This window comes from Suncus etruscus, chromosome 9 (genome assembly GCF_024139225.1).
Source record: "Suncus etruscus isolate mSunEtr1 chromosome 9, mSunEtr1.pri.cur, whole genome shotgun sequence".
Taxonomy (NCBI): domain Eukaryota; kingdom Metazoa; phylum Chordata; class Mammalia; order Eulipotyphla; family Soricidae; genus Suncus; species Suncus etruscus.
This window is the reverse complement of record NC_064856.1, coordinates 84,772,212-84,792,836: the sequence shown is the minus strand read 5'-3', so window position 1 is coordinate 84,792,836 and position 20,625 is coordinate 84,772,212. Positions and strand designations below refer to the sequence as shown.

Here is a 20,625-nt window from a genome sequence, read left to right as displayed (position 1 = left end):
TCAGATGCACAAACATTCCCATGTTTACACCAGGTCAAATACCTGGATGCTTGATTCATTCTGTGTAAAGTATAATCAGATGCTGGGAATGTCTCATAGTTCTTTTGTTTTGCTTGGGAAGCAAAGTGTGTCTTGAATGCAGTAATATCTTCACCGCATAGGCAAGCTTTGGGCTGCCTCATTGAAAGTCTGCTCAGTGTCCTCAGTAACAGTTAACTTGACAACAAAGACTAATACCTCTGTGTAAGGGACCAAGCCAAGCAAAAATAAAAATCACTCTTTCTAAAGGTCATGTATCTCACTAAGGTGGTGTTCCAAGTTTATCATCAATAATTATTCTCATTATAATTAAGACAAATTCTACATTCTTCTTATTTCCAGATTTCTGAATATGTTTGTTACAAACACTTTTAGCCTTTAACAATGAATGTTCGATTTTGCTGTGTAGAACATGGTGATCAGCACTCTTTCATTGGTAAAGAAAACTGTGTTTTCTTAAAATAACATCTATATGTTATTGCTCAAGATCAAGAGACAAGAAAGAAGAGATAGCTAAGGACATTGGGAAGCACAGCAGATAAATTGCAAAAGGGAACTGAATGGTCAAATTCTGTTTAATAGTGTCAGAGGTTCCTGTTCTCAGATTATAGGTTCCAGTGGTAAATGTACAGGTAACTTAGAACAATTCAATGAGTCCATTCCCAACTCCTTAGGAACAATAGATTCCTGAGTTGATGTCTATTTTATTTTTCATTCTTTTCTCATTTCTTTTTTATTTTTAATACAAAATTCCTATGGAAGCAAATCTAGATAGCATACTCTATTCACTTTGAGATGAGTTCAGATGAAATAGGAAAGATATGATTCACAAGTAGAAAAATTGTAAGAATTAGCTGCAAAGAAAAATTGTAGGAGGCTAGAGAAGATAATTCAGTGAATAGATAGAACTTTTGCCTTACATGCCACCAACCTAGCTTTGATTCCTGGTAACCTCTATGGTTCCCCAGGCACCACCAGGAGTGACGCCTGAGCACAGAGCCAGGAGTAGGCCCTGCGCCATAAGGTGTGGCCAAAAAATCAAAAAGAAGAAAATATCATTATAATTTCCCTTCTCTTCTCTCTTTGTCACTCTTACATGGACAGATACACACACACACACACACACACACACACACACACACACACACACACACGCACGCACACCACACATATTCTTCTCTGGCTGAAATTAGCAGAAACTATAACATAATATAATTTGTCTGTAATGCAAGAGAAAACATCTTCTGTTATAGTTTCTGCTACATTACTATATTTAATTTATCATATCTTTGTTCTATTTGTCCTAATATTTTTTAAATGTTAAATAAGTTAGTTTTAAAGTCGTGCTTTTTTATCTCTCTAGGACTAAAATATCATGTGTCATTTTTTTGTTTGGAGAATAAATCTCAACTGGCCAACATAATTGCTCTCAGTCATGAAATTTTGCCCCTTAGTGGACACTTGGAAAGACCTGGAGACATATTTTGATTGTCTCAATTTGTGGAATGTCAGTGTTTACTAGTATCATTTAGCTTGAGGCCATTAATTTTGCTAAACATCCAACAATGTATAGGACAACTGAACAATGTACCACAAAGAATTATTTAATCAAAAATGTCATATGTGCCAATGATGGACTCTAGTAATGTAAAGGATAATTCATCATCTCTTCTCACTTATTTTAAAGCAATGAGGATAATAACCAAGACTTGACACTCCCTCCCCCCTCTTTTTTAAATAATTGGTTGGGAGAAAAGGTGACAAATGTAATTGTTTGTAACCTTTTATAGGGAAGGGAGAAGATAGCCTTGAAATCAAATAAATTGTTCCCAAATAAGTACCATGCCCTCTCCCCATTATTCTTCTCACTTATTTCAACAAAGAAAGTCCTGTGATAATGCATTGGTTATAGTCACCCTAGATTTGAGGTGTCTCTTTCTCCATTCACTGGCTCCTCTGCTTCCTGTGATCCATTGGAGTCCCTACAGTATATCCCTCTTGATGAGACTATGTGGATGCTTATGTTACCTTTTCCTAAATCATTTTGCATAGAAAAACATTTAATGCCCTCTGATATTTTTTCCTTTTTCATAGCAAGAAACACAAGACTGCAAAAACCAGCTCTTCTTGCATCAGAAAAGAGCTTCATGATAGAGGCAAAAACAAGTCCTAACCACATACAGCATCATATTTCACAGAAAACTGTGTACATTTGTTCCCCATATAGAACATACTTCAAAGTAGCAAAATAATTTTATCAACTGTAGTGTTCCTTCTTCCCATTAGAAGTCGATTTCCCCCCCATCATGGTACATAAATATCAGAGAAAAGTAGTCTTTGAAATATTTACGTCCAGGAGTTCTTGGTCTATTAGCATCTAGTTGTATTTGTGTTTGTGTTCAAAGTGTTGGCAGTTTCAGTTTTCATTTTCTCTCCATCCACGTGCATTCTTCCCAAATTTATATACCAGTCTTCGTCCATCCACACGTTCCAGAATTTCTCTTTTGTAGTAGTATCTGTAATAGAGAACATTGCAAGAGGAAGTAGGTCAGGCTGAAGCTGGGGCTGCGGCCTTATCATATGTTGAGATAGGAAAGGCCTCACCTCATCGCTCTGCTGAGTTTCTCATAGGTCATACTGCTGTTGTTTTTCTTTTTCCCCCATAGCTGAGCCACAGCCTCTGATTTTAAGAACCTGAAGATGCCTTCAGACCGGTCTTCCCATTTGATTAACCCTGGATTCTTGTCTGGATTCAGAAGAATGTCTCGGATGAATTCCCATAAATGGGTTCCTCTGGGATCTGAGGAAAAGTCCCCAATGGAGCTTATTAATAACAAAGTCATAATAAAAAGGAATAAATAAATAAGCAAGAGAGAAAGAGGAGAAAATCCATCAAATTAAAACCTTATTTTCCTCTTCCTCCCAGACCACAGCGATGAGACCAGAATACAGAATCCCCAAATATAGGACATATTTCAAAAACCACATGAGAATAAGTGAACACTTTTAAAGATTTATCTTATACATCAAGAAACAAAGGCATAGAAAATTTCACATAACCAAAGAAACAGTTATTAAGTGGCAAATGAAAAATAAATAGGTTTCCTATTCTAGGGTTAGTATCTTTTAAATATGTTTCAAAAGCAGCTGCTTATTATTTATTTTAACAACTTCTCAGGGAGCAACTTTCAAGCAATTTTATTTAGTATTTAAACTAAAATTTTTCACCCACACAGAAATCAGAGTCTGGAATTTAATGTCTAGGATGTATTGGAGAGGATACTGCACAAAGATTGAGGGGAATGATTTGAAAATGAAGTTTTTTTTAAATTAATATCTTTATTTAAACACCTTGATTACAAATACGATTGTAATTGCGTTTTAGTCATGTAAAGAACACCCCCCTTCACCAGTGCAACATTCCCATCACCAATGTCCCAAATCTCTCTCCTCCCCACCCCACTCCCACTTGCACTCGAGATAGGCTTTTTACTTCTCTCATTCATTTACATTGTTATGATAGTACTTAATGTAGTTATTTCTCTAACTCCATGCATCACTCTTTCTGGTGAGCGTCATGTTGTGAAAATGAAGAAGTTACTTGAATGAGATTCACAACTAAGCCCAATCTTGTTCCCTAGACTGTGGTACACAATCTTGCCCCCCACCACCACCATCTCAGGAGTTGTGCTGTCTTTTCAGACACTCCTTCAACCCTCAACTCCATGTCTTGGAAATTTTATACATCTTCAGGTTTATTACTAAAGGAAATACAGCTATTAAAGAACACTGTAACATCTTAATAATAATAATGGACAGGGAGTAGGGAGAAGAGAGAGAGCTCAAAGAGCTGGAGTGCATGTCTGTCATGTGCAAGGTCCAAGACTCAGTTCCCAGCATCACGTGCCCCTTTCTAACATCACAGACCACAAATGGCCCAGATGGATACCCACAGTACCACAAGGCCAAAGCAACACTACATTACCAGGCTTGAGATCCTGTCAGGCCTTTCTATTGAATCAGTTAGTATTACCACTACTTGAGATCACTGAGCACAGGTAGAGGGGACCCCCTCAAAACATAATATAAGTTATTTCTTAGAATAATATTGCCACATCGAATTGTCAGCAAATAAAAAATAGTAACATGTTTTTGATGTTTCCAATATTTCTCCTCCTCCAGCTATTTATTTTTCTGGAGAGAAAGAAAGCTCTACTGCCAAGATTGCAAAAATAAAATCGTATTAAACTGATGTTTTCTTTTGTAACTAAATATGGCAATATGAGGTAGAAATAGCCTTGAGTCTCCAAACTTAGAAACAATTTAAAGATACTTAGTTCAAATTGGGATAAGAAAACCAGAGACAGCAAATAGAAGTAGTGTTTGTGTAAAATCTAGGGGACTCCAGTTATATCCAACTTGAAGAAAAGGATCAAGAGCCAATGAACTTACTGTGCTTTTTGGTGTGAGACTTTGCAGGGTGGTCCTGCTCCTTCTTCATATCAGGTGACTCTACTAAAGAGAAAAATGACAGTCACTTAGTTTAGCCATGTTCATAGTTACCATTTGGATTTATTACCCATTCAATTACTCAACATTTTTCAAGCACACAACATGCTTGGCACTGTCTTGGTGATATGACTTTGACCACATGAGATGCTAGGAGCCATGAAGAAAAGTAGTGTAGAGTAAGAAATGAGGATAGCAGCATGGGCATGAACATGATATGCAAAACCAGATGATCATGGAAGATCTAATAAGGGACAGATAGATGTAAGGGAGACAGACACAAAATTTGTAGATGAGTCTTTTGATTAGTTTTTGGGTCACACCCGGTAGTGTTCATGGGTTACTCCTAGCTCTGCACTCAGAAATCGCCCCTGGCAGGCTGGGGGACCATATGGGATGCCTAGAATCGAACCGATTCCTTTCCGGATTGGCCACATGCAAGGCAAACACCCTACCTATGTGCTATTTCTCTAGCCCCAGATGAGTCTTCATTAATGAGAATACTTAAATTTAAAGACCTTGTGGTTGTTGAGTGTCCACAGTACAAGGACACCAGTGGGACTGTGGGCAAGGAGCTGTGTCTCAGATCCAGAAGATCTGGTAAGAAGTCTTTAGAATTTTAGTTTCTATTTTGAAAGAGTGAGATGTGAAGCCAGTGTGAGACTAGGTCATTGAAAGGGTTGTTGTTCTTTTTTTTTTAATACAAAAATGTAAAGGTCTATAACAAAGAAAGATGGTTTCTCAGCCAGAGGAGTGCCCTTTTTGGCATGCAAAGTTACATTTTAATCAGCCTGACAAAGGGGCCATTGACTGGCCAGAGCTAAGTACAGAGGCCCCTGGTGGACTATGGAAACAAAGATTAGTTTAACAAATGATTCATTATGGCAACCTTTAGGACTGGCAGCAAAGAAGAGGTGACAGAAGCAAATACATGAAATAAACCTTCTTTATAAAAGAAGTGAAATGACCCAGTGATCTTGAATGTGTATGTACATGTATGAATGTACAAGTTCAGTGTTGAACTCATGTAGATATTATCCCCCAAATCCCACAAGCAAAACCATTTTTGTGGCCTAGGAATATGGTTGCATGGTAAAGCACATATTCACTTACATGTGTTTGGGCCTAGACAACACCAGATTTCATAGCAAGTGCAAGTCTCTAGCACCTTAACAAATGTTAGTACTTTAACACATACTAAAACAGCAACAACAACGATTTCTTCCATTTTAAACAAAGTAATCTCTAAATACAGGCCAATGTTATTTTAAAAAATTGGGCTAGTTGGCACATTTCTTCCATGTATCAGGGCTTCCTAAAATAAAGATTATTGACCTATGTGTGACCTCCATTGAGACTTTAAAATGGGACTGCTCACAAAAAAAAAAAAAATGGTCCATGGATTCAATTGTCAAGTTGCCATGCAATATTTTTAATTTGAATACCATTACTTTCTAATGGAAAGGATTAACAATAGCTCTGGCTTATTACTATATGTACTAGACCTTCGTCTATGCCCTATCCATAAATCACTCTATTGGACATACCATTCCAAAAAGCAGGTTCAATTGTGACTCCTAATTTATAGCTGTGAAGGAGCTGAGACCCAGGGAGGTCAAATGTCTTACATAATTCACACAGCCTGAAAGTGCAGCCAGGATATGAACCCAACAGTTTGAACAGAGACTTGACTCATAACCACTACACTATGCCATGCCAAAGATGGCAATATCTAGCTGTTTTCTTCAATGTCTTTATTGCCAATAGATTGAATTCTAGAATCTATGATTAGTGGGAAAAGGCATTACAGTCTATTGATTCTGTATTACCCAGCATGTATGAACCCATTCACCTCTCTGATTACCCCACTTGCCAAAACTTAGAATGTGCCAAGTTTCTCCAAATGCCCTGGCAGAATAGAGAAGAGGGATTTTAAAAGATCTGGTGAGAAAAGAAACCTTTGAGTGATGCTTGTCTCTCCTGGCATAGCTAAGCAGGAGGGCCTGATCCTGACGTGAGTTTCTATGAAATCTGGAAGGACAAATTCACAAGAAATCCAAGAAAACACCACTCTCCCTCCCCATAGGTTTCACACTGAGGTTGCAACATCCCATCAGGATGTGACAATATTGCAACAGGTCTGACACCCACCCAGGTTTCCAAGTGATACATCACTCTAACAGGACTACGTTGTTCTACAGACAAAGAGTGGCATTTACCCAGCAGGCCACAAGTAAAGATCATTTTCAAATGGCTTCCAGGAGAGATGAAGGCCATTACTTCAGAGCCAGGGTTGAATTCAGGGAAGAAAAAAAAGTCTCTCAACTTACTGACCATCATCATTTGTATGTGCTAAGCTGATACAGTATCAATTATTGTATCTAGTCATCTTTGTGCAAACTGTAGAAATATTGAACACTTTCCTCAGAAAAAATATACCTTATGTTTACAAATCAAGAAAGTCTGTAAACAATTTCAGGAGTTTGGGACTCACCTAAGAATGCACAGAATTTACATTTAGAAAGCTCACAACCTGTGGACCTCCAGGAAATTATTTCTTTGACTGTCAACCATATAATAAGACTATATCTCCTTCCAGTTTAACACACACACACACACACACACACACACACACAGCCCAAAATCCCTAAATAAATATCTTCCTGTCATCCTAGAGAAGAATATGCATTTACATGAAGACAGTTTCCTCCGAACCCACTCCCCTACTCTTCCCAGTGTTCCAGGACAGGCTAAGGAAAGATTGACTGCATGAGCTCTAAAATCTTTTGATCTGAAACGTCAATTTGAATGATGGCCTCTACCCCCTCTGTCTTTCCCTCAACCCACCCCCCACCCCAATAAAAGTCAAAGCCTTTGAAGTGAGCCATGTGGTTAAGTGATTCACTCTTATAAAATAATGGCCTGCTCTGGGGAAGTTGTCCAACTTGGCTTTCTCTCACTCTGCTCCCAGGCACCTGAGGCCAAGGTCCGGTCTGGGCAGGGGCAGTACCCAGTTCAGGTTTACGAGGTAGGTTCCAGAGCATGACTTCAGCTAAGCTGCTTCGCAAGAAGCAAAGATTAGAAGCATTTGCATATGATTCAGCTGTGAGCCATTTCTTTACGGGATATACAAATTTCTGTGTTATAATAGACCGTGCCACCCTAGCTTTAGGCTCGACAAGTCAGTGAATAAACACATCAGGCCTGACTTGGCTTGATTGGCTTGAGGACTATCGGGCAGATCAGGAACACTGGCGGCGGCCATTTTATGAAATGGCAGATGACAGAGAAATCCAAACAAAGCCCGCTTCCCTGCCAGCCTTTATCACACAGGGCATCAGTTTAGCTTGGGCCTCGCCTTGGTTCTACTTGTAACTTGCATTTAGAGCATAGAAAGATACTTAACCACACTTAATTTAATGGGAGCTTGAAATCTAAAGGCCTATGTAGGCAGGTAGCAGAATGCTTTTGTGGGGAAGGGATTCTAGTCCTATCCTAGTAGAGATAGTAGAAATGGGCCTCTACAAGGTTGTAGTTAGCAATCCCACTGGCAGGCTATCCTACTCCAAAGAAATTACTAACCCTTGATACTCAATTAATTATTTGAGTAATACTAATTCTGATAAAGGGCCTAGTTTTCTTATCTCTTGTTTTCCAGCCTGTGTTTGTGTTACAATTGTAGGATAGGAATGAGGTACAAGAGTAGGTTGGGTGGGGTAGAGATGCAGGGACAGGATTAAAGGGGTGAAGAAGCACAAATTTATAAATCCCATTTAAAAGATCATAAAAATAAATAAATACATAAATACATAAATAAGCCAGGCTCGGAGATCTTGTTACTGAACTATGAAAGCAGAAATTGTGCCCTCTTGATTGTGAGATTCTCTTAGAAAGTAATCAGTGTACAGAAAAGAGAAGAGTGGCCAGTGGAAAGGGTGGGAAAATTGTGATTATGACTTTTACATTTCCTAGGTGCCAGGTATAGAACCAGCCCCGAGGCTCAGGAAGTGGTTGGTTCAATGTAATTCTTGGTTGGATATTTTGCTATAAGCCTAAGATTTACTATCTCTGAAACCCTTGGTCTTAACTAGGTATCAGCCATTGCCACAGAAAGTTTGCCTTGATTGGCTTGGTTTACCCAGAATTGTAAATATACTGCTGAGCCTTTGCAGTGTTTAATCTATTTCCTAATTTCAGCAAATACTCAGTGACACATAATGCTATGGGCTGTCTAAGCTGGGGTGGGTACAAGAGGAAAGGAGGCAGACAAGTAGAGAAATGAATTGACCTTAGTTCTTAACCTTAATTCCAGAAGCATTTACCCTCGCTCCCAGCCCTGTCTCATTCAAGGGGCTTGACCTGAACAAAATCTCAGACCAATAGCTTTTATTTCAGATCTTAAAAATACACTCAACAAAGGAAGAAGAAGAAGGAGCAGAAGGAAAAGCAAAAGGAGAAGAGGGAGAATTATTTTTGGTTTTATGCTTATTTCCACAATCAGTCACTTGAACCCTGTTCTTGAAGTTGCCCCTAATTCAATTCAAAGAAATAAGCAGTTCATTTCTGACATGTCTAAGCTCCATTTCAAAGACCCACAGAAATCCACATGGCACACAATAACATCAACAAACATGAATTCTGCTCTTTTTATCTCCCTGGTGAACTCATTCTACATCTTTCATGAAAAGTACAAAAGAATTTGGGGCAAATGCAACCTGAAAGTTCCTTTCCACACTCTCAACAGACTCTCAGTTAAGAGCCATGGTATCACAAAGTTACACCCAATATTAATTACATGTAACTAATGTGAACATATTTCATAAAGCTCAGGGTCAGACTTAACTGATCAAACAATATGATTTCCAGAGTTTTGGAAATTTCCAAATGATACAGTTCCACTTTAAGACTATTTAACCACAGTTTTACCAAATTCTGAAAGCCTTTTATATCCTTAAAATAAACCTTTTTAAACCTTTCCTTATCCAATATAGGTTGTTAAAAATTAAAATAAAATATTAAATTATCTGGAGGTTAGAGAGATAATTGTGTATAACACTTGCCTTTCCATGCTACTGACCCAGGTTGGATCCCTGGCATCCTCAGTGATCCACTGAGGACTGCCAGGAATAGTAATTCCTGGATGATGAAGAGGCAGGAGTAAAAACTTAACAAAGCAAGGAGTAGTCCCAAAACAATAACAACAAAAATCAAATTCTCTCATGAGTATGTCTACTCAAGTATGAATAAATATTTCAGATCATTTCCTAAGAGCAAGATTTGTTTGCAAAGATAATTTTTGTTGTCAGAAGAGAATGATTTGGTTTCATAGGAAGATAAATACTTCTCTGAAACACAACCTTACTGGTTGTCTTTAAAGTGTCAACCCAAAAGCTGACCTTTTAAAAAGGAACACTATCCTTTTTCCTACTATTGTAATGAAATTGACCTCCAGCAATGTGTTTATGTAGGATTTGGGTAGTTCTCAATTGTATGAGGGTCACTCAACTTGACATCAAGAATGCTTACCAATAGGAAGGTGACCTGTGGTTGTCATGGAGATCTGGGCCCGGCAGAAAGTTTTGCTATCCAACAAATCTATAACAAAAAACAATGAATATTCAAAACTCCCTCCTATAATGTACAATAGTGACTATTGAAAAAACAAAACAGAAATGTGAAAAGGCATTAAGTGTTGGGAGTTAGTTACCTACTGTGCTACCATAGTTGGTGTCATATAAATAGTTTTCTTCTTTCCAGGAGTTCATAATGGAAGGATCTATAAGAACAGAAAATGGGAATGGTTAGCTATCATCTATTTTCCTTTTTCTAAACCACCACTCACCCAAGTGATATGAGGAGAGGGGACAACAAAAGAAATGATCTGAATCTACAGAATACTACCTTTTATAAAATATTTATTTATTAATAATGCCCTGTTATCTACAATACAGTTAATGATAGTCTCCCATGCACTTAACTCTAATATCACAACCCTCTCCAGTGGATTCAGTTCCCTTCTCCAAGGAACAGCCTTCCCTACCAACTCAGTTGGATGAATATTTTTCCCATTGTGTTGCCAAATGCTAATTTATAATAATGTGACCCCATTTTTCCCCAGTCTTCTGCAGAAAATTTTGTTACAGATTTTGTTACAGGCCACTTATGAAACTGTATGTGCTATACAGTTGCACTTTTGAGGGGATGGGGCTCACAAGTGGGGTCTTAGAGGCCTGGGAGGCCCCACCAGCTTTTCTCTACCAACCAGGCCAATGATTAAACACAAATGCCCAAGGTTGTCATGCTGCTCAGGCCCTGTGTTGTCAGATTGTCTAGGCCACCCAAGTGTTTCTGGGAACTAGCAGGGCTGCACCTGTGATGCTCAGGGGACCTTTTGGTGCTGGGAATTGAGCATGGTTCAAGTTGGTCAGGAGCATGTAGCCTAACCTCTGTACTATATTCTAGTTTCTATACCAGTTGCAGATCTTAGAAGAGAAAGCTGTCCTAAATCAAGATTTTAACTTTCTAAAAATTTTTTCTGTCTCTGCAAAGCAAAAGGGAGTTTCAGTTCTGAAGCTTGATATTATCGTGCATTATTCTATATGATGACCAGAATTTTTTATATTACACACAGAAAACCTTGTTAAGAACTAATAGAATCATAGTCTTTTCCTAGTCAGATCTTTCTGAAAGCATTAAGATGTTTCTTTGGAAAAGTTCTTATCATAGAAATAAAAATTCTTTATTGCTAAAATCCAGAGAGTCATTTCTTCAATAACTGGATGACAGAACCTCCCTATGAGGTTTCACCATTGGCTTAAAAAGTGACATAAAAATCTTCAAAACAAAACTAATGAGAAGGGAAAGAGAATTAAACAACTTTGAAGAGTTTGGCTATTGGCTCGCCTCCAATAAAACCTCACTATCTCTTCACTGTTCATATCCTTTCTTTCTTTCCTTCTCTTTCCTCTTCTCTCTTTATTTCTAATCTTTCTCTTGTTTACTTTTGCTCTCAACATATTTCACCCTGATTGACTTGTCGGATTTCAGATTCAAAGGAAATTATCCTCCACCTACCCCAAATAAAGTTCAACTCCTACACAAGCCCCAGAAAAGGGCTGGTCTCCAATCAGAGCATTTTCTTTCCTAATTGGCCAAGAGCTTCGAACTTTGTCACAGGCCTTCACCTTATATTACCCACAACTTCGAGCTTTCCCCCCTTACAATGGAAACTGCTACACTTAGCTCCTTCCCTTGCATAGATTCTACTGGCTTTCAGAACATGGGTGGTATTCTTCTAGCCAGGTTTCATTTTGGTTTTATAGATAAATGGTATAAAATCTGACTCATTGACTAAGTCCTCTTGTTTACGACATAGGGATTTAGCTGGTATTTTAACTAATAGCTACGTGTTTGGACACCCCAAGCCCAGTCTCTTGGGGTTACACCCTCTTTCTCCTTGCTGGGTCACCTTGTACACCTGTTGTTGTCTCTGAAAACAAACTGAACCAAAAAGATTTTGGGAGTGTTGGTCCCTTCAGGAGACTCTTCTCCCTCCTCCTAGGGTGGACCTTGTCCACCCTGAAGCCCAACTTTGTTGAACTGGCAACACAAGAATGTCAGGATGGACAAGGAGGAATTATCAAGTGATTTGGGACTTCTCCAATGCCTCTCTGGCTCCTCTACTGGGTTATCAGTCAAGTCACAGAAGGGTGGGGTGGAAGGACCCCACCCCATCATCTAAATTAAGTACTATGTCTGCCTCTAGGGCAGTCAGGCATATAAAGTGCAGACCATCCAGGCAATCTAACCTCTGGTCTCTGAGAGTAGGGGGTCTCTGGGAGTAGGACTTAGAGAATCTAATTAATATACTTAATAGCATTTGTTTTTCCCTTAGTAATTGTAGACTAGTCCCATTATAAAAAAGTAAGTAAGTGCATGGGGCCAATTTTGGCCTAGAGTGACTCATTAATCACCCTTGGGTCAAATTCTGTCCTTGGTGACTAGCATGCCACCCTCAGGAAGGACTGTGGTAAACTTAATCAACCCACATGGCTTGCAGTCTCACTGACATGGCTGTGGGGAATGACCCTGGAGCAGTAGCAGCTGCACAATTTTACAAAGGTCAGTGTCTGGTGCAGTATCCTAAGACTGAGCAGTCAAGAGTCCAAATTTAATATGCAAGGAATTTTATACACTATCTAAAAAATAGTTTATTGGGCATCTGTGAACATCCTCACCCCGACCCCGAAAAACCCTACTAAATTCTTCTGGGGCTGTAGACAGTACCCAGAAACTGGGAAAACTCTCCCTCTTTTGAGAAGCAATCTCTTAGTAAGGAAAGACAGAAAGAAGCACTGGCACTTCCTTTTTTCTCTTATTTATCATAAGTTGACTAGTCCAGTAGCCTTCCTCTTTTGGGGGAAGGATACTGACTTGTCAAGTTAGGTTAATAGGTACTCCTGAATTACTACATATTTCCTGCCCTGGACTGGAATCTGGATAACACACTCACCAAAGAAAGCATAAAGTATGCAAAGAACTAGATTCACTATTAGTCTATAAATTAGAAATAGTAGCCAGTCATTTATTCCAAAGATAAGGAAAGGGGCTCATGGTGAAACAGCCCTTTAAAGAAAGTAAAAAATAAAAGGGGGCCTCCATGGGCTTCTGGCCAAAAGAGCAGCTTTGATCCACATCTACACTGTCCCTTGCACTCCTTCCTCAAGGCCTTCCATAGGACTTTGCCTGCCAAGTTGGCCCTTTTGTTTTCTACTACTCACCAGTTTGTTCTGTCTTGACAATGACGTTATGTGTGGACTGGAAAAGGTCACTGCTGCACTGGCCTATGAAGGGCACATTAAGAAAGTCTGAGAAAACTCATAAAATCAAACTTGAAGATTAAATAAGGACATAGGTGGCTTCTTGTATAATTTCTACCAATCCCACTACCTGTTTCTCTCTACTTATTAATAGAGGAAGGTGTTTCACTCTCTGGATCTATGAACTGAAACTTAGAGTTTCTGAAAATCAGTAACTAGAGTTCCCACATAAAATTAATTTATTTGGTCCTTGTAGATATAAACACACACACACACACACACACACACACACACACACACACACACACACACACACGGGGCCAGAGAGATAGCATGGAGATATGGGCATTTGCCTTGCATGCAGAAGGATGGTGGTTCGAATTCCAGCATCCCATATGGTTCCCCGAGCCTGCCAGGAGCGATTTCTGAGCATAGAACCAGGAAAACCCCTGAGCGCTGTCAGGTGTGACAAATAAAAAACAAAACAAAACAAAACAAAAAAACCACATATACAATAAGAGCAGAAATAGTATTTCTAGTATGCAAATAAAATTTTGGAAGTCAGAACACCAGTTTTCTACTAAGAGTTACAATGCATTTTACTATTTAAGATCTTGGGTTCTTCATCTGTAAATTTAGTGGGGTGTTAAACTCAGATATATTCTAAGGTTCTTTCGAATGGTAAAAAAAAATGATAGAAAAATACATTACATTTAAAATAGTTTGACTCATCCATGATCTTAATCAATACCATCTTATATAGTTTTAATATATTAGAACATCTGAATAAAGGCAGTGATTCCTGCCCCTTTATGATTTGCAGCTCCTCTTCTGCATATACCACAGAATCAGACACATACATGAAAATGAATGTAGTGTACTTTTATTTCCCAGACATATCATAAATATCTTATGAGCAATATTCACATCTTTAACCTGACTTCTGGCTTTCCTGTCTATAAAATGGATACAATATTTATTTTTGCATATGATCATTAAAATGATTGACTTAGAGTGCTTAACATACATCTATACATTTAAGTTAAGAAAATGTCTAGAAATAAAGGTAAAATGACAACACTAAGCTAAGAAATCGAGTGATGAAGCACTCAGGCAACAGCAGCTTGAAATGGGGTCAAACAAGTCCTTAATGGTCAAAGACAAAAGGTCAGAGAAGGCCACAGCACCACCAAGATCCACAACCTGAGGCTTCAATCAGAACAAAGCTTTAAAGGAGTGGATTTAATTGGAGGTTGGGAGCCAAATATTTTTAATTCTTCAAGTGTAAGACTGCTCTTTCTGAAGATTCCTTGGGTTATTTATAGAGCCTTGTTTGGTTTGGTTCTAGTAAAAGAAAAATGAGCAACTACCTCTGTGTGGTGGGTGGGTGGGAAGATGGGAGTGCCCAGAAGTTGAATGAGATCATCAAAATGGCTGCCACTACTGTCAACCACCCTGCCAGACCAGGCCTCCTCCGTGTTGATAGAAGCCGTATGAATCTGGTTCATAGACTTTGGAAGGCTTGCTTCCAAATTGCCAACTCCATGCCAAAATGCAGCTTCTGCTAAGATTGTTGTGTCCATTCTCCTGTGAACCATGACAACTCAGTATTCGTATACCTTGCTGCCTTCTGAGAAGACCCTGGTTTACAGAAGAGCTAGACTCTATCAGAGAAACCTTATTCCTGTGTCAAAAACATTCTGTATAGTGAGTTGTCTGTTCTACTATATCATTTCAGGCAGTAAAGAATGTATGCATGTGCAAAACTATCGCCAATGACCATGATCAGTGAGGTTCAGTAGCATCAATTTTAAAAATAATTGCAAAAACATCTGATATGTATCCCCAGTCATAGCTGTAGTATCAAGTTATAGAACTTTAAATAATATATGGAAACTTTAAAGAATTTGTGCTTTCTCCCTTTCCAACATATAGAACTAATTTTGTAAATTTTCTCAACCATCATAGATCCAAGCTCAAGAACCCACATCTCTAAGTTTAAAAATAAAAGAAGTCATAATGATTTTTAAACCATTGGCTTGGTTTGCAAGCAAGGAAAAAAAGAAAGAATTTCTCAAAGTGTTCTGTGTATATTCAGTTATCCCCTGTCTCCCTGAAAAATAGTCATAAGGAGAGAATTAAATTACACTGGTGTTTATAAGGGATTAGACACACCTCATACCCTGGGCTTATTCATGTTTGTTCTCTCATGTCCCTTTTGCTTCCCTATCTCAGGAAATAGCTATTTGGAGTTGAAAATATCCTTTGTCATCCCTGACAAGCAACCTTGCAGCTAGAGAGTCTATATTCTTTCCAACAGGTTCTTTGAAAAGGAGAGAGAGAAACTTACCATTCCACTTAAGATGCTGCAAGTTGCTATAGAGGAGCTGACCCGCTGTCCCTGCTGCTCGGGTAAACTCCTGCAAACTCATGCTGCAGAGGTGTTCACCACTGATGTCAAACTCCTGAAAAGGGATACAGCTGGCATCCAGTTGGTTGGTGTCCAGGAGGTGTTGGAGCCATTCCCACACCTGGAACTTGGTCCAGTACTGAGGATGGATTTCATGCCACTGGCCTCCAAAAAAACTGCTGGAAACTGCAAAATAGGAAGCAACCCAAGAAATAAACTGTGGTTGTTACTAGACATAATTTCAAGAAACTGAACTGCTAACTGCTGGATTTCATAGGGGAACACAATCACGGTTTTTGGACCAATGCATTGGGATTGGAGCACAAGACAGGCTTGGAAAAAGAGGCTCTCAAAAGTGGGGCTCTTCTTCCAGGCATCATGGAGCCAGGCACTTAGTTCTATTCATCTACATGCCCTCCATGATACCTACCCCTGAGAAATGGGTGAGCCCAAAATATATAAAAGCTAATGCATTGCTACAGTTTCTGGAACTTACTTGTTCACACCCAAATTTACTTCTTTATTCTCACCCCACCTCCCTGCAACCTTTATCTGTACTGATCACTGTCCTTTCTCCCCTTGTTTCACTCTCTTTCTCTCTCTCTCTCTCTAGCTCTCTCTCTCTCTCACACACACACACACACAAACACACACACCCCATAAATAAGTCCCCAAATTTCAAGCTGTTTTCCATTGTAAAATATGAGGCCTGAGATTGTTTTGAAAGAAGTGTGATGCCTCCACTTCTTCCAAAAAAAAAAGTGCAGATTACCAAAAGTAGTACAGATCTGCTAAACAGGCTGTCTATCCCCTCCTCACAGACTCAATGATCATTATCAGTAAGATGGTATCATTTCCCTGCTCAATTAACTTTAGTAGTCTATGGTCATACCACCCTGAACATGCCCAATCTCGCCAATTACCTTTAGTAGTTTTCTATTGTTACTGCATTAGATACAAAACTGACAAGTTGCCAAGTAACTGCCGCTGAAGATCTTGATTAGCTATTCTTCAAGGACCTATAACTTGTTTTTTATTGTTCTTTTAGTCGGCTTGTATTTTACCCTTCTTGTTGAATTCCTTCTCAAATTGCAGGCTCCAATATCCCATCGAGTCACTAAAAATCCCCTCAACTTATTGTAATGGTTTGTTGATTACCAAATCGCCAGAAGACATGTTTGATAGTTCTAATGGTTATTGTTTCCATAAAAAAGAAAGAGCAAGCCAGAGTTTACTCCTAGTTTTACACTGAGGGATAACTCATGGAGGGGGCTTAGGTGCTGTGGATCAAACACAAGCTAGATACATGCAAACCAGTGTTATATCTGCTCTACCATCTCTCTGTTCCCAAGATTTAAAACTCTTTTTTGGGGGGTGGAGGCCCACACCTGGCAGCACTCAGGGGTTACTCCTGGCTCTGCACTCAGAAATTGCTCCTGGCAGGCTCAGGGGACCATATGGGATGCAGGGAATGGAACCAGCGTCCATCCTGTGTTGGCCACATGCAAAGCAAACACCTTACTTTTGTGCTATCTCTCCAACCCCTAAAACTTCTATCAAAAAAGTTGATACCATAGAATTATTGCCAAATATAAAGTTACATCAAGTATAGAAGACACCTCCATTACCCCAGAGTTTAGGGATAGGATGTATTTCTTATGACAGCCTTAGTATATTTTCATAAAGTAGTTGCAATGACTAATATTCTGCATTTGCACCAATAGACAGTAATTCTCAATAACCCAATAACTCAATAACCAGGCCTGGAAAACTTTCTTCTCTCAACTTCATATGATCGGGGCTAAATGTCAGTTTTTTTAGCATAGCTTGTTAAAACTTGGAAGAACCAGAGAGTTTTGTTTGAAGTTGACTGTGGGATTATTTTCACTGACAGAAGACTTGTCAGATTCTACATCAAGATAGGAGCAAGGCATTCTTTAGGGTCTGTGAAAGTCACAAAGGCAAAACAATACCTGAATTCCATTCCCTACTGCACACATTGGCCCAGTCTTCTTCAGAGCAGACAGGAGGAATGCTACCTTCATCTAGGGTCCAAGACCTGGAGATATCAAACCTTTCCCTGTGTGTAGCATTTTTCTGCCCTGTTTGGAATTGCCCCCTCATGTTTCCCACACAGAAACTGTAGACTGCAAGAGAAATTACTACAAGCCAAAAGGGCACTTGAAGGTGTTGGGTGGGACTGATAATCTAACAATTCGACCGTATTTAACTGGGGTTACCCATGGAAAGCATTAGACCTACACTTCCATCAGCTGCTTGGTGAAAATAAAAACCTCTGTCATCTTCCACTCATCCTCTCAGGAGCCTCTCTGCTCACGAGTAGACCTTTTCCATTTCTCCAGGGAAGCAGGAGCAGAAGATTCTGTCGTGACATGATCATCAATCAGGTATGGGGTGGGGATTAGGCTCAGAACTTCTTAAACCCACTACAGTTTGCTATGCAGTCATCTACCCAAACAGAATGCCTTCACCACAAGGTGTGGGGCAGTGATTCAGCGAGATCTTTATTCAGTTCAGCTTCTAGAGTAAGTCATAAGTTGGATCACCAAACGCTCTCTAAGCCACACCACCAAAGTCTCTACTTCTAATCAGTAGGTTCTCAGTGAAGTTACCTAATCTATGAACTCGGAAGGTCAAATGAGGACTCCTGTTCCCCAGCAAAATTTCTTCTTCCCTTACGAAGGGAAGTTAATCGAATGACATGAAACTGTCAAACTCATACAACCTCATCACCTTCCATGTTTTCATGCAAAACACACACACATACACACAACACACAAACAGCAAAGCCTCTTTTTCTCTCCTGCCTGATCTTGATTTCCCAGTCAAATACTGTCAAAATTGTAACATGTGACCTTCCCTTGAGACTTGTCTTTACTCCTCACTCTGCCCAGGTTGCAGTGCTGGAACCAATCGAAATGCAAGAGTTTCTCTTTGGAGTCCTGAGGGCCAACAGAGAACTGCAGCATAAGGAACTTTCTCCTTTCTCTGTGGTCTCCATATACCTTGCTGAATAAATCTTCTTTTTCTATTAATCACTCAACTGGTAAATGATCCCAATTACAACAGAGAACGGATTTCCATAAGGAAGGACGTTGATACCCATTTGGGCCCTTACCATTACATGTGGGGTAGCTGTCTGTCCAGTTCGGCTGCTGGTGAAGGAGATTGTTGCTGGGGTTGAGATTCATTCCACCACTTCCTTCCAGAATCATGATCTGCAAGGGAATCAAACAGCCCATTCACTCAGTGCTTTTAGACAAATATTATGTGAGAGTACTGATCTCAGAGTTAGTTTAGGGAAGGAAAAAAAATGCTCTTTCTTCAACCGTTGATTCTAAAGCATGTTGCCACAACTCTTTCAGTAAAGGCAAACTTGCTGGCAATTAAAAATTTCCAGGATCAATTTTCATATGCATGAGGCAAGTTTTTACAGTCACCCATTCATAAATGAATAATCTCCAATCAGGAACAGAGGGGTAAGAAAAGGCAATACTTGCTCACAGAGTAAGATTGGCCGACTTCCAAGCTTTTCATTCTCTCTCTCTCTCTTTATACCCCCCCCCACAAAAGTGAAAACGCCAAAGAGGTTTTGTTTAAAGTGGAATTACAATCAATGAAAATCCAAGTCGGTTGAGACCTGGCACCTGCGTAGGCACCCGGACCTGAAACCAGACATTCCGACATTCCGAGTTCCGACACACCTGACCAACCCTGATCCCAGCCTCCAGCAAGTGCCCTGGTGCAGAGTGGAGCCCTAGGGCAGGCTACTCTCACAGAAACTCCTTCATTTGTGAGTTCCAGCTACATAAGCATTTGATTCAGTGATAATAATCAAAAACCCACTGGTTTTTCCGAAAGGACCCTGTTCCTTCCCTTCCTTCCTGTCAAAGTCTTGACCAGCTTTCCCTTTCTTTGGCGACACCTTAAGAAAACCAGTGTTTCAAATGGAATCTTTAGGTGACTTTCTTGGTTTGATGATTCTTTTTTTTTTTTTTTTCAGTAAAGGACCCAAGGGGATAATTTTCCTTCCATGGGCCTCTTTGGATTTTCTTACACACTAAAACTTTAAATTAGTCTCCAATCCTCCAGAGTCTACGGTGCTGCCACTATCTCCAAATAAGCACCCTCTGCTTTTTGAACTGCAGTACCAGAAGTGTGTTCAAACATTCAAAAGAAAAGTTGCCTGTTTCTAGAAGGTAACTGAGCATTACCTGTGTCACTAATGGTGATGTGTTCTTCTTGGAAATTTGGGAAAAGAAAGTTCCCTTTATAGCAGCAGATTGTGGACATTTTTCTACCTATAATGGGACTATGTCACCAATGTCTTAAAAATTATAATTGCCCCATATAGTGCAGTTTTCATCCTCAAACTTCTTGACCTAATTTAAATTTCCTGGATCTCATATACTGCCAGACAGGGGAGAAACAGGTTCTAGGAAAGGCTTAATATTTTTTTTCCTGCATTCATTTATCCAACAAATGTTTTTTTAGTCCTGTAATAGACCAGATTTATTTGGTCTGCAATCATCTTTTTAGGAAAAAATGCAGAAAAATAAATTTCTCAGGACCCTATTGGAAATTTACCTTCATTAAGAGAACAAACATAAACACCCCCCCCCATTTTCACCTGAAGTTAATACTTCCCCCTAAATCCCTTTAGCAACCCTTCTCCTAAGTCCTCAGTTGTGACATTAACCACATTGGGAAGCACTGATTAGTCATGACTCTAGTTTTGGGGACAAGCAGGCAATGAAGAGTTCATCTAGAATGAACAGAACATTTATAAATGCTAATTAACATGTTCATAGTTCTTTCGCAAATTAT

The 20,625-nt window shown here is 39.4% G+C and overlaps 1 protein-coding gene across 4 annotated transcripts; it reads right to left on the bottom strand.

Moving 5' to 3' along the window:
* Positions 1–2,455: 2,455 nt before the first annotated feature.
* On the bottom strand, positions 2,456–19,016 carry EHF (ETS homologous factor). Of its 4 annotated transcripts, none has more exons than XM_049779893.1 (8): positions 18,917–19,016; positions 15,718–15,963; positions 13,329–13,391; positions 10,256–10,324; positions 10,075–10,143; positions 4,492–4,554; positions 2,644–2,839; positions 2,456–2,555 (listed from the first exon to the last, which is right to left on the bottom strand). In XM_049779893.1, the coding sequence occupies exons 1-8, from the start codon at positions 19,011–19,013 to the stop codon at positions 2,456–2,458; spliced, it is 903 nt and encodes a 300-aa protein (XP_049635850.1). In that variant the 5' UTR covers positions 19,014–19,016. The 4 variants fall into 4 exon arrangements, with proteins under 4 accessions (XP_049635850.1, XP_049635848.1, XP_049635851.1 ...); XM_049779891.1 differs by having other exon boundaries at positions 4,492–4,551; positions 18,917–19,013; XM_049779894.1 differs by lacking the exon at positions 10,075–10,143.
* Positions 19,017–20,625: the final 1,609 nt, after the last annotated feature.

What these genes read in the sequence shown, in the direction of transcription:
- EHF (XM_049779893.1), bottom strand. Translation starts at nt 19,013, where the DNA reads ATGATTCTGGAAGGAAGTGGTGGAATGAATCTCAACCCCAGCAACAAT. An exon ending in CAGCTACCCCACATGTAATG is followed by an intron (nt 15,964 to 18,916) that starts GTAAGGGCCCAA and finishes CCTATTTTGCAG; the next exon opens with TTTCCAGCAGTTTTTTTGGA. An exon ending in CACAGGTCACCTTCCTATTG is followed by an intron (nt 4,555 to 10,074) that starts GTAAGCATTCTT and finishes TTTTCTCTTTAG; the next exon opens with TAGAGTCACCTGATATGAAG.